Below are 14,608 nucleotides of genomic sequence, written 5' to 3'. Positions count from 1 at the left end.
GGATTCCGACAAATGATTCTACAAGAAAGAGTTATAAAAAATCTGTGGTATGATGGCAGCACCGGGGGGAGGAGAAAGGCGGCCGAGGGGAAGACGCGCAGGACGCTCTCTTAAACCGGACAGCGACCCAGGCGGACGGTAGCACAAAATCAGGCTGGAATTCTTTATTTGATGAGTTATGATAATGTTTAAGAAGAATATTACATTGACTGTTTTGAACAAATGTAGATTGCTGTACTGTAATAAATTTAAATTGTTATATATAAATAAATTTTGTTTATTAAACATATAAAATAAGAAATTTCATGAAAGTAAACGATAGTGTAAAATACAAATAAAACGAGGTATTCTTTTTGGGAAAATATGGTATGTATTCGATTGTGAATCTAATATAACTAGTTTTCAAACCGTTAGTTGTAACTGTATAAAATAATTTTAAAACGTTGTTACAAATTCAAATTTTTACAAAAATACATGTTTTTTTGCTTCCGAACAACGCGTTTTTGGAAAATTTTGATTTTTAACAACAGGTTTCCGTAAACCCATTAAAACCTTAGGCTTAGGGTGATGCTATTGCGCGAGTCTATAAGAGGACCACATATATTTGCAATAATTTATTTAACAGTAAGTTTAAATTAGATTGTAAGTTTTAAACTGGAAATTAAAGTACCTAAATTTTAGCATCAACAGAAGCATTTGTGAGAATTAAAAATAAATTTAAAAAACTCGGTTTTATGTATTTTTCAATATTATTTTTTTGTTATAATAGTTTGATTAGCAGATATAAGGTTGTACAAATAAATATTATTAAAAATTGTTTTAAAGGCAAACGTTATTATAGTAATTGTTTGCACTATATATTAATATTATTCATAAAACGGAGCTTACAAAATGTCTCGCGTCAGTCGTTTACCACACTGGCAACACTCGTCGTTAGTCTCTTGCGCTCGGCCACTGGCGAGGTTATAGTATCGTACATCAGAGTGCAATTGTAACAAAGCAAACATGGTGAGTGGAAAACTTACGTATACTGATGTTTTTCAAGCGCTTAATCATCAAGTTGAACAATCCGTGCGATAATGTCCTTGAAAGTGTTGATTTAAACTGCACGTGCTATGGAAACTTCTGGTAGCCGGCTAACCACGCCTTACTTGCAGGTGTCACTAAACCCCGTCCAGGTGCTCAAGGACGATGCAGAGGAGGAGAAAGGAGAGATCGCTCGCATGTCCAGCTTCATCGGTGCCATCGCCATCGGTGATCTGGTCAAGAGCACACTCGGACCCAAAGGGATGGACAAAATATTGGTTTCCTACGGCAGGAACGCTGGATCGGTGAGTTTTAATTTTGACGATTAATCACTATGGGTTGTTTAATTAATGTCTTGTCATATTCAGGTCGAGGTTACTAACGACGGAGCCACTATTTTGAAATCGATCGGTGTCAACAATCCTGCTGCTAAAATTTTGGTCGATATGTCAAAAGTACAGGACGATGAGTTCGGAGACGGTACTACGTCGGTGACTGTTTTAGGTAGGACATAATATTTAGCCTACAAACAACTTATACATTGTAGTTTACATGTTACGAGCCAATGACAAATTACCTATACATGGTTGAGTAATATCTACTTGCTTTGTCCGTTGCTGGTAATCCACGGGACGGCTAGTTACTACCTTTTACGACTTCTGATGTTTATGGGTGTAAATCTGTCAATTTGATGTCATTCAAATATAGTGACCAGATTTTGAAATTCACAAATTTGTGCACATGATATTCAATGTGTTATAAAAAATACAATTCGTTTTTTGTTATTTGAGTATTTCGAGATATGATAAATTTTTTTTTTTAATTTGATTATATCTCAAACTTGTAATTAATACATTCTGATGTATAAGAACAGCTTTTAACTATTTAATGTGACCATTATATACTTGCTGGTTTTTAATAATAATTTAATTTTAGCCGCTGAATTGCTCAGGGAAGCTGAAAAGTTGATCGAACAAAAGATTCACCCGCAGACCATAATCGCCGGATGGAGGTTGGCTGCCCAAGCTGCTCGCACGGCTCTTGAAAAATCGGCGAGAAATCACAGTTTAGACTCTGATGAATTCAAGAAAGATCTCATGAACATCGCGCGCACCACATTGAGCTCCAAAATTTTATCTCAACACAAAGAGTAAATATATTATATAGTAAATTTGTGTTTATTATAATGTGTTTGATTATCCATTTTATTTATCATCAATAGATACTTCTCGAAGTTGGCCGTTGATGCAGTATTAAGATTAAAAGGTTCAGGAAACCTTCAATCGATTCAAATCATTAAAATCAAAGGTGGTCTTTTAGAGGAATCATTTTTGGACGAAGGATTTTTATTGCAAAAAAAGGTATGTTGTTTAAATATTTATTTATAATATAAATAATGATCTATTTTAATATTTTTTTAATTAAATAGGTCGGTATCCATCAGCCGAAGCGGATCGAAAATGCCAGTATCTTAATCGCCAACACCCCAATGGACACGGATAAGATTAAAGTGTTCGGCTCCACGATTAAAGTCGATTCTATGTCTAAAATCGCCGAATTGGAGATTGCGGAGAAGGAGAAGATGAAGGATAAAGTGAACAAGATCATTTCGCACAAATGCAACGTTTTCATCAATAGGTAGATATTGATTTCATCATCATCCTCGATTTCATCCCATTTATGTACGTTTTTTATTATAGGCAACTGATTTATAATTATCCCGAACAATTGTTCGCCGATGCTGGAATTATGGCGATCGAACATGCTGACTTCCAAGGTATCGAGCGACTCGCGTTAGTAACTGGCGGAGAGATTGTGTCGACCTTCGATTCACCTGGAAAAGTAAAGCTCGGCCATTGCGATGTCATCGAACAGGTCAGTGATAATGATTAAGTACTCACATTAAAATTGATCACGCTTTCTATGTTTAATGCTTATTTTATATCCGTTTATCGACCTCACTGATATATCAATTCTAATTTTGATGTCCTCCATTTTCCATTCGGTGTCAATTGTGTAATTTCTAATCATGTGACTAATGAAGCATTTTATTCCTAAAAATGCGTACTCTTTACCTAAAATTGACATTTTGTTATATAATTTTTATTACTTAATATAAATATATAATAATAAATACCTATGCAGCCTCTAATACCACCACCGAACGGAATGAACGAGTACGGATGTCTCTTAGCCTTTTCTTCTGCGGTGAATCTTGACGGGTCGAATATTTCCGGATTAGGCCAAATTCTCGGGTCGTTGTGTACGTAATACGCATTTATTAATATGTTCATGCCTTTCGGTACTATATATTTACCTACGAACGTAATAAAGATTTAGCGCTTGTAAGATCTTTTCTTGCTCGCGTTTGTTATTTACCAATCTTTACTTGATTTGTCGTCTTTCTAATTAAAATTGGTCCTACTGGAAACATTCTCAACACTTCTTGGATTACCATGTGAAGATAAGTCATTTTTTTGAGATTGTCTTCGGTTATTGGGACGTCAGGGTCTCCGCCCGATCCCATAACTTGCACTTGTTCTCTCCAAACTAAATCCTGAATGTCTTTGTGCATTGCTAACATTAACAATACATAGCTGCTAACCATCGCTATAGTGTCTTGAGACTGATGTATGTGTTTATTGAATTGTCAAAATTTTATAGCAATATTTAATATGAATTTAAATTTAAATTAATATTTACCGCAGTGTATATTGTTTTAACTTCTTCTAGTATATCATTATGTGAGAAAACAAGGTTTTGTTCGCTGTCTTTTACGTGCAGCATATATTTTAAACAATCCGATTGATATTCTTCTTCTAAAATTAAAAAATAATTAACATATAAAAAATACAAAATATATGTAAGAGGGCTGTTTTAAAGTTCACGGAATCATTAATAATGTAAAAATTTTGCATTACATACTATGACAATTTACTGTAAAAATAAAAAAAAAATATAAAAAAAAGCAGACAGCATCCACTATTCCAAAATTTTCTACATGTCAGTACGGTAGGTATTAGTCATACCTGAAAGAGCTGGGTTTAAATCCCATATGAATCAGTGTTTTAAATTTCTATCTTGTCTTAGAGATCAGAATTAATGACTATTATATGATTATAATTACAAATGATTATCATATTTTAGGTTTTTCTAGACTTTTCTAATCTCATGGATGAATAGTGAAATAGTGACATTTATTGATTGTAAGCAGAAATAATAGTTTATAATTAATAAAATAGATGTCACTGATTTACAGATTTTGATTTGTCTGATGTAGTACTACTTACTTAGTAGTTGACGATACTCCTTGTACACCTTAGGTTATAATTGGTTTAGTAAATGGTTTACTCGGTCGGTGGCTAGCCATCTGCATTGATTGGCTTCCATAAAAACGTTGCCAATTTATTCATTAATTATGAAATGACAAATTTCATTGGAGCTTTGTGGTTGTATTTGAACTCTTCTTCAATTGTCTCTTAATGATATCTAGTACACCCATACCTCGCTTTACGGCCTAGATACGTTCCACGAAACTTGGCCGCTAAGCGAAAAGCCGTATAACGAATCAATTATTCTAATACAAATTCAATATGATCGGTTCCATATTTGTTAAAAATGTAACATGGTTTATCATTTAAAATGAATTTTATCTTTATATTTCATTTAAATCAAAAATACATACATAACAAGTACATACATTTGTACATCAAATAATAACAGACTCCAAAAACCAACAATAATCCATAAACAAAAATGAAACAACTTCATGTTACATAAAATATGTGTATGAATACATACATAATTTTTTTTTAAATGGCTTTAATCTGAAGACGATAAAGAAATGGTAACCTTCAGATCACTGTCGTTCTCATTTTTCGCTGGTAAGGATGGGCCTGGCTTAAAAAAATTGCCCAACGATGTTTGTCTTGCCTTTTTGTCTATTTCGTTCTTCAGTGATTAATAACAGCTAATGGCTGAGTTAATTCCTCGAGAAACTTTAGCACTACGTTCGACGTCAGGATCGTTTTCAAGGAAGATGTGTATTCCTTGTTCGAAATAGGAAAAAGCTTATGACAATTTTTTTGATGTTAGCTGTTTGAATACAACAGGCTCTGTCTCTTCATCAAATGCCGGTTCTGCTTGCAATTGAATGAATTTCTTATATGAAAAGGGTTCCCTATCAGCTTCAAGTAGATCAAGCACATCACGTACGTTCAAACCTTCAAAGCCGAGATCATGTGCTAGATCCAAAATGTTTTGCCTAATTTCAGGAAGGCAATTAACTTCCGTATCAGTACTTTTTACACATTCTGGCCATATTTTTTTCATTGTTCATTGTTGTTATTTTAATTCCTTCCATGATTCACTAATGCTGTCAACAGCATCCTTGATGTTATAGTTTTTCCAAAATGTTTTAATTGAAGATTTACCATCGGTTTCCCTTATAAGTTGTCGGAAAGTTCGGCGTAGGTAATATGCCTTAAAAGTGGCTATTTCACCCTGATCCATTGGTTGGATCAGAGCTGTTGTATTTTTCGGAAGGTACTCAATCATGACATCTTCAGATAGTTCGGATAAATTAGTAGGATGCCCTGGTGCATTATCCAAAATTAGCCAAGCCTTATTGCTTAAGTTATTGTCTCGCAAATATTTTTTCACTTCTGTGCAAAAGTGATTTTTGAACCAATCCTCTAAAGTAGCTTTAGTCATCCAAGCTTTCTTGTTGGATCTCCATATGACGGGTAATTGATTTTTATTTAGTCCTTTTAGAGGCCTTGGATTTTCGGACAAATATATTAAAAGTGGTTTTAGCTTAAAATCACCCGCGGCATTTGCACCAAGTAGCAAAGTTAATCGTTCTTTAGACACCTTATAACCAGGCGCAGATTTTTCGGTTTTTGAAATGTACGTGCAATCAGGCATTCGCTTTCAATAAAGCCCTGTTTCGTCTACGTTAAACACTTGTTCAGGTTTATGACCCCTCTTTCAAAAATTCCCTTTAAAATGTTGGGATATTCCTTAGATGCGGCCTCATCGGCGCTAGCTGCTTCACCTTTCATTTTAAAATTATGCAAATTAAATCTATTTTTAAATTTTTTAAAAAATCGACATCGAAAAAAAGTTTTTTTGCCGTTATAGCGAAACATTTTAGGCCGTATATCGAAAACGTGCCTTAATTGAAGAGGGCCGTTATAGCGAAAAGCCGTATAAAGAGCGGCCGTATAGCGAGGTATGGGTGTATTAACTTATTTTTTTACTCTTGGCTATATTCGTATATCACAGATAAATGCGTAAAACAATTAGATTAAAATAATTTTACTCTAATCTTTATTCGATTCCGAGAAGTTACATAACGACCCTGTTACTTAAATCATTAAGTATCAATGCATATATTTAATAACCCTTACCTTCATGTTTTCCTTCTATTGGCATCTTATCCATTTTTGTATCAATAAAACTATCGATTATATTGTCCACAATAGCCACCTGCTTTTGGATTTTATAATGCTTGCTGAATCTAAATATTATTCTGGGATGTAGCCATATTTGGTACATCCTCTCACCTACTGATGCATACGTTCTAAAATAATATTAATATTATTAATTGTCAACTTATTCTACTTGTTATGAAATAATATTGTGATTACTCTGAAAATATCCTGACTAAAGTTTTGTTGTTGCTGTCTGTGTCTGTCATGCTGTGCCCCAAAAGAGTTTCTGTGTATAAAAAAGTATTAATAAATATTGTTTATTTCCTTTGTAATGCAATTTCAACTCACGAGTAACTAGGGTCATAGCTGCTGTCTCAAATTTGTGTAAAACGTCGAATGTTCCCCCATCTACTAAATTATCAAAGGATTTCGCACACTCGTATGATATTTCATTAAATTTCGCGACTTGCTCGGTTACAATCGTTTTTATGGGTATAGACAACAATCTTCTGTGTATTTTGTGTTTTATTGCTGAAAAAATAATCTTGTAATACAAATTTATATATATATACAAATAATTATATTAAATATTACGATTATTTTGCTGAATCAACCCATATCCGATGACTTGAGCCATCAATTCGTATGCATCACCTTTATGATTAGTGCTCGAGTTTGTTATTGCTACCTGAAATTTAAATTTTATTTATCAATAAATGCTGAAGTGTTTTGTGTTTTCTGTCTCAATACCTCTATGTGTTCGGGCTTGTGGACCCCTAAGTAAGGTCTTGGACCCAACCAGTATCTCAAGGGTGAATCATATTGTTTGTGAAGATTAAATATTGCCTTCCATATATCTATAAGTTTAAAATAATGTATTTAATAAAATGATTAAGTGGCTTAATAATAACATTTTTTTATTACTAGTATGGACCTTTGTGTAGGTCAGTTGTGCTCTATAATTTAATGCAAATTTAAACAATAACTTAATGATTAACGGTTGTCGTAATTATGGTACCCGTTTATTTATACGGAAATCAATGTTGATCTTGAAGCTATAATAGTGAAGTTAACCTTTAACCCTTTTTTAAATTTCATAAAAAGTCAGGAAATGTGTCAATTATCAACTAAGAAAAAAAGTTAAAGATGTAATTGTGGTTTTTTATGTTTATAGTCACCTTCAGAATTGAATTTAAAAAAGTATAAAGTGATAAAATGAGGGGAAAAGGAAAATAAATATATATAAATGTTTTTGACAATCATTTAATAAAAATTAAATAATAAAGTATATAGAAATTATAAAAAAATTCCAGATAAAACCAGGAAAATAATGCAACAATTTTCCTGGTTTCCTGGAAACATACAAATAAAAAATAATATTAGAAATATTTTTTTTTTGTATGTACATGTATTATGATTTTTTATAGTGTGGTATAAATCCGCATCTCGCATCTAAAGGGTTAAAGGGCTTAAGGAATTAAGTAAAAAATATTGTTTAATTACATTATTGCGGCACATTGATGCCAAAAAAGTAAATACATAACGTATTTTTTTATTTTTTATCTTCCTCCCTTACATTTTAATGAACAATTTTATTAATTTAAAAATAATTAGTTTATTTTTTAAGCTTTCTTTTACTAGAAATTAAAAGGTATCACGAGTTTATTCAAAAGGGTTATATATATAATTATATTTAACAATTTATCGAGTTACTTGTTGATTACCAAAATATTGTGTTAAATAAGAAAGCATTCAATATTTCTTTTTAAAATTAAATTTGCCAAAATTTAAATTTTGGAACAGTAACATCTATTTTATTTTATACTTTGAAAATATTGATATTTGTCGCTTGGAGAGGAGTGCTAAGTTCTTTAAAATACGCAAAAATGTCTGCAAGATGTCATTTTTTAATCCAATTTGCTATATTGATTTAAGATGGATATTTGTATATTTAAAATTGTTTAATTTCGTCTCAGTAGTTATACTTGATTAACTATATACATATCATTACTCTGATTGATTAATAAATATAAAAAATATAGTAATGATTAATTTCTATAAATTTGTTCAAAATATAAACAGGAGTAATGATAAGTATATCGAACGTATATCCGCATCGTGTGCTTTAGAGCAAATAATAGGGGCGTAAACACAAACTTGTCATCTCTTTCTCAATTATGAATAATGATGAAATGGATAGCTCTCGAACTGACTGTATAGTTACATAAATATAGTATAGGTATACAGTATAATCTTCATTTTTTATTCATTATTAATATTGTGAACGTTTTTCCTTGTGATTAGTTACACGCAAAAGCACTAGTTATACAGGTTAACATACACTTCGTGTCATTTATGAGTAAGTGTATTTAACTAACCTTTTGCCGATGATCCCATGAACGTATTCAAATTTCCTATAACGGGCCACGCTTTAGGCCCTGGCACCGTATCGAGAAATCTTTCGATTTCCCTCATTTCCATTTTGTATCTCAAGTACGCGACCACAATAGTAATACAAACCACTGTTAAAATAAACATTTTTCGCGTTTTTTATATCCGTACGCGTCGTATATAATAAATAATTGCTTTCTAGAATAATATAAACTTAACCGCCTGTCCTCGCGGCTCGTAGTAAACTACTGTGATATTAATTGAACCCCGTATATATTAACTATTGTGCCATTATCTCGCTATGGTGTAATTAGCGCCATTAAACATATCTTGGATGACAAGTAGGAGTCGAATTAAAATGTAATGCGATATACTGTGATTTACTCTTGACTCAGTACAATATTAATTGGTTTTTAGATATTTTATTAATACCCTAGAATCTCTCGTGAGTAGTAGATCTACTATTCACGAGCAATAAATATATCAGGGTACATCATTAAATTATTAAAATACCCGAAATTTATACTAGGTGTTTTGTCAATTCTATCGAGTACACATATGTATGTCCCTATGATTATCAGTGATAATGAATGATAATTATTATTATAATTGCGACTTGGTGCTTAGTGTTCGTGCGTTAAATTACATTGATAATTAAATATGATAATCATTACTTATTCTTATAAAATTGCTGTCAACGGAATGGAACGTAATCATAATAACGACAATGTTACAGACATTAATTTGTTTATTGTTAATATATTAAAAAAAAAAATTGTTGAACAAATACCATCACATCTTAGAGTAAATGATATTGTATATTTTAGAGACGTATTTTCTTCTGCAAGTGATAAGCGGTTCGTAATTAATTATTCTATATTTTATAGTTTGCAAATTGCGCCAATGAAGATTTTTATGCGAAATCGGAAGCATTAAATAAATGTATAAAGTTTGCATATACTAATGCTTTATTCTCTTTAATGTTTTTATATGATGTATAATATAACTATTTGTCACTTAGAAGTATACCAGCTGCACACTTTAACATATATTGTTTGTCGGTTAAGTTAGCTGGCTTAAGTTAGTTGAATTTTTCGTAAAATTAATTTAAATAATATATCCCAGGGGTTCTCAAATGTTGCTTAAAACGGAATATTTCACAAATCCAGGGATTTTAACAAAAATATTCAGGCTATTTTGTAAAACCATTTAATTCTTATCTTCGCGTTCTTTGGCTGATTTCTTGCGACAATGGGTGGAGCCGAAGTAAATATAATCGTCTATCCCAAATCACTCTTTGCGTGGCACGCGATCTTAAAAGCCTAAACTACATAAAAAAAAATAGTTTTTTGCTTAAAAACAAGCGATGTATCAGTTCGATCGGACCCCCATACGAGCCTTTTTGAGACTTTCAGAAGAGTTAACGCTCTTAACTGCTTGGTTTTAAAGATTAAAAATTAAATTTTTAGTATCGTATAGAACTACCGGGCACCCCCTGTATGTTCTGTATGAAAAAAATATATAATTTTTTTTACAAAATGGCTGCCAATGTAAAAATTAAGTGTCATAACTTTGCAAAATAAAATCCTACTGAAAAATGTCGTATGCAAAAAGTGTTGAAAAGCTTAATTTGCATTTAAAAAAAAAAATTGAATTATTTTTTTTTAATTAAAAACGAGTTACTGTAAATTGACCGGGCCCAGTACGAGCTTTTATGCGACTTGGCATATAGTTAACGCTTTTATTTGGTTCCTTTTAAAGATATAGACTTTAATTTTTGATACGAAATAGAGCTTTCGAATATACTTACGATACCGTTTAAAAAAATTAAAAAAAAGTTTTTTTTTCCCAAACACGTTTAGTGTTATGAGTCGTGTTTTTTATTTGATATTTTTTCGGCTATTATATTTATTCTTTATGTTAATTATAACAGCTATTGCCATAGCAAATGTCTGTGCGTAATACACAAGACTTGAAAAATAATACATAACTGTGGTTTCAGTCAGTTTTTTGGTGTTTTAAGAAAAATATTTCACTACAAAGTTGAACAAATATTCGAATAACGAATAGTTAAAAAGCGGGTAAATATATTCGGCATATTCAGATTGGAATATTCTAAACAGGAGCATCTGTTGTTTCCAATCAACGTAAATACAATACATACTTTCATCGGAAGTTTTGATCTTTTCTTATTACGTTTTGATATATTGTTATTTCTTCTTCAATCATGATGTAAGAGAAAAGTACACGTTGCATAATTTAGGATGATACTAGGCTTATTATTTTTATAGATTTTTGCTGAATATGAATATATATAACCAGTGTTCCGCGATATAGTTTGGGGAACACTGATCTAGGCCTTGACAAAAAATTAAATATTCTCATTACGCTTTGAAATTTAACTTTCGAATTTTTCGTGAAATTAAATAACACAATGAATACAATTTTTGTGACCAAATTAATTTTTGCCATTTTTATAATATGAAAATCGATGTAAAAAATGTAAATTTTACGCCAAGTAATTAAATTGGCATTGAAAGCTTATTAGCATATATTTAAAATGTGTTCGTTGTATATCGATATTTTCATTATAGAAAATGGCTTTAACCTTTGTATTTTTCACGTTTTTAATATATGATACTTTTCAAACTTTTCTTGCCTTAATAATAAATACGTATATTGGTAAAAATACTGGAATTAAATCGTAAACCCAGGTCGTAATATAGTAAAAGTAAAGCTAAAACAACAAAAAAATTATCGAAATTTAGCCATAAAACATTGACGTTTGCGTTATTTTCTTTTCCATCACGCACAAACGACATACTACACGTAGAAAAGGTTGCCCTTTATTGATTCTTATTTATACTTTTAAAAATGTACGTAAATGCCAAGCTTTTGAAAGTGTTCCTTATAAGAACCAGGGATAAATTCATCAGAAAGATTTATTTTTTATTTTAGACTATTAAGAATTTAGGGAAGGAAATAATAATATTTTTAATTAAACAATTTTCACTAGGCTGTAAAAAATACGGATTGTCATCTTCTAGTTATTAGAGAAATCTAATAAATAGCGCTAATTTTGTCTACTGTATCAAAGCCATCTTTCTTGACATTGTCCATTATTATTAGTGGTTTATTGGTTGTTAGATTAATATTCGTGTATGCCAGGAATATAAACGTTTTGTTATTTTGAAATCAAAATGAAAGTTTTGTTTTTAAAAAGAATTGAAGCAGCTGGTATTCTCAGAAAAGTTGTTATGTTGTTAATTAAATTCGTCGTTAAATTTACGAGAACACGTCCGCTCGAAGCTTATAGTTTAATACCAAAAAAAATTACGCTGCACGGCAACAAAACATTTTTTCTTTGAAGTTGATGTATTTTTTGGAATTATTAGGATTGGGCTATTATGCCTGGCTATTAAGAAATAACATAAAACTATCCTAAATATTAATTTTGAAGAGGGAGTTCCTCCACTTGTGTACTTGATTTCATACTTATTTTTTTTAATTGAATTTTGTCTAATTTCTCTGAATTTGTATTTATTAGTAATTAATTACATATTTTTTTCAAAAGTTATTTCAATATTCAGCCATTTTCGTCAAAATCTGATCACAATGTATGACAATATTTTGCATCCGCGATTGTACAATGCAGTAAAATTCATGTAAATTTAATTTTTGAAATTAGAAAATAATTATTATAATTAAATGTATACGAATTGTACGAATATACATATATTAATTGATTTTAATGATTAAAATAAATACTCATATTTATTATTTATTTATGTTTTTTAGGTCCTTGAAAATATTTTTACATTATTGCGTTTAGTATTAAGAGATGGATAGTATTTGTTAAATTTAACGATTGAAGTCTGTGTGTATGTAAAATATTTCGCAATTATGAATTATGGTATATTATTTTTAATCGTTATTAATTAAATGGTACGTAATTCGTAAAAAGTCACACGCAATCGTACAATTGTTAAATATTGATTTTACATCGAATGATCTTAAACTCGACTTGTTTCTAGTGGTTTTCTATTTTTAGTTTAACTTTGAGCGTTGCATGTCCTATTTTCTTTGATTACACAAGTTTTTTTTATATTGAAAGTGGACAGTAATTATACTATATATTCAAGTCAGGGCTGGATTAGTATATTTAAATATTTTGTTATAATATTATTTGAAAATAATTAAATAAGTATATATTTATCGATATTTTTCCTGTGAATTGTCAATCACGATTTTCTTTCAATTTGCGTCTGTTAAGACCACGTTTTTAGCCACCTACCCGAAGTACCTTGCTTACCTTGCACAGCACGCTGCTTGCACCAATGCCAATATAATATTCGTAATACGAATCGTCCGGTGCAATAATTATGTCTATTTTGCAAAAATAATTGATATGTATTGACGTTGCCGTAAATGGTAGGTCGGATCTGAATTCTTCAATTGGCACAATTGCAGCTCGCGTTGCTGTCAAACAGGAAAAAATCACATTAAATGCGTGTTAGGATAATAATTCTTATGGTCGACGATTAACATAAATAAACAATTTAAATTATGGCGAAGTGCAAGGTTGAGAAATGCTGATTGAAAGGACAGAATAACTCGCGAGAAGAATGTTGAAAAAAATATTTTTTTTAATGAATTTTATAAAAATTCTAGTACTTATCAAGAATTAATAGTGTATAATTAAATATAAACACATGTCCTTAAATTTTTATTAAAATCAATTATTCTCAAATATTTTTTAAATATAAATAAAAAAACTTTAATATAATATTTTTTGTTTTAGGTAATGATTGGTGAAGAGAATCTTTTGCGGTTCAGTGGAGTGTCCTTGGGTCAAGCCTGTACAATTGTGATACGTGGTGCTACAGAGCAAATCATCGACGAAGCTGAACGATCATTGCATGATGCTCTTTGCGTACTCGCAGCTACAGTTCGCCACACAGAAGTTGTTTATGGTGGAGGTAGATAATTTTACTTGATAATAAATTCATTTGTATTTATAGTTATTTATATAATTAAACTCGATTATGATGTTGTATGTCTAATACTCAGTAATTAATGATAATTGAAGATCCGCGAGTTTTGCAAAATAATTATAATAGCTATTATTCCATTTAAGGTTGCAGCGAGATGCTGATGGCTGAAGCTGTGGATTCCTTGGCGTCGACGACGCCTGGTAAGGAAGCAGTTGCTTCTAACGCTTTTGCCAGGGCGCTCCGTCAATTGCCGACTGCGATTGCTGATAATGCTGGTTACGATTCATCACTTCTCATATCGCAGCTGAGAGCTGAACATACTCTCGGAAAAATCACTGCCGGCTTAGATATGAACGCTGGTAAAATTGGATGCATGGAGGAACTCGGAGTGATGGAATCGTTTGCTGTGAAATGTCAGGTTGTGTTGTCTGCTGCCGAAGCTGCCGAGATGATTCTACGTGTCGATAACATAATTAAAGCGGCTCCGAGGAAACGTGTGCCGGACAGACGTCCATGCTAAACGATAAACATTCTTATAATTTTATACATCGCTTATTGCATATTACCTCGAAATGCACTTAATTTTATTAAACTTCAAAGACACTAAGTTACATTAATTTTGTTTAATGTAAAAGTATTATCCATACACTCTTCTCATTAATAAATACTGATGATTTAATACCATGTAAGATTATTATATCTGTAATATTATTAATGCCTTTATTTTGCTGAACAAATAAATAATTTTATTAACAATTTAAA

General features: G+C 31.1%; 2 protein-coding genes across 2 annotated transcripts; one reads left to right on the top strand and one right to left on the bottom strand.

The window, feature by feature from the left end:
• Positions 1–935: 935 nt before the first annotated feature.
• Positions 936–14,608, top strand: CCT2 (chaperonin containing TCP1 subunit 2). The gene is made up of 9 exons (XM_088201828.1): positions 936–1,008; positions 1,158–1,331; positions 1,395–1,530; positions 1,963–2,176; positions 2,249–2,387; positions 2,456–2,664; positions 2,727–2,901; positions 13,654–13,831; positions 13,990–14,608. Exons 1-9 carry the CDS (start codon positions 1,006–1,008, stop codon positions 14,364–14,366), a joined length of 1,605 nt encoding a protein of 534 aa, XP_088057954.1. The 5' UTR covers positions 936–1,005; the 3' UTR covers positions 14,367–14,608.
• On the bottom strand, positions 2,923–12,315 carry LOC148239006 (cytochrome P450 4C1-like). Its single transcript, XM_088201840.1, has 10 exons — positions 8,840–12,315; positions 7,212–7,318; positions 7,056–7,149; positions 6,810–6,992; positions 6,678–6,747; positions 6,438–6,610; positions 3,730–3,845; positions 3,406–3,652; positions 3,164–3,343; positions 2,923–3,101 (listed from the first exon to the last, which is right to left on the bottom strand). The coding sequence occupies exons 1-10, from the start codon at positions 8,997–8,999 to the stop codon at positions 2,929–2,931; spliced, it is 1,503 nt and encodes a 500-aa protein (XP_088057966.1). The 5' UTR covers positions 9,000–12,315; the 3' UTR covers positions 2,923–2,928.

Source organism: Plectrocnemia conspersa, unplaced genomic scaffold (genome assembly GCF_051122295.1).
Source record: "Plectrocnemia conspersa isolate PC_06_02 unplaced genomic scaffold, ASM5112229v1 ptg000001l, whole genome shotgun sequence".
NCBI classification, from domain to species: domain Eukaryota; kingdom Metazoa; phylum Arthropoda; class Insecta; order Trichoptera; family Polycentropodidae; genus Plectrocnemia; species Plectrocnemia conspersa.
This window is presented reverse-complemented; position numbering and strand designations above follow the sequence as displayed.

Excerpts from the sequence above, each read along its gene's own strand:
- CCT2 (XM_088201828.1), top strand. Across the intron at positions 2,665-2,726 it reads TGCAACGTTTTCATCAATAG|GCAACTGATTTATAATTATC; the intron begins GTAGATATTGAT and ends TTTTTATTATAG. Across the intron at positions 13,832-13,989 it reads AGAAGTTGTTTATGGTGGAG|GTTGCAGCGAGATGCTGATG; the intron begins GTAGATAATTTT and ends ATTCCATTTAAG.
- LOC148239006 (XM_088201840.1), bottom strand. The coding sequence starts at position 8,999 with ATGTTTATTTTAACAGTGGTTTGTATTACTATTGTGGTCGCGTACTTG. Across the intron at positions 6,611-6,677 it reads TTAGTCAGGATATTTTCAGA|AACGTATGCATCAGTAGGTG; the intron begins GTAATCACAATA and ends ATATTATTTTAG. Across the intron at positions 3,653-3,729 it reads TTAAAACAATATACACTGCG|TCTCAAGACACTATAGCGAT; the intron begins GTAAATATTAAT and ends CACATACATCAG.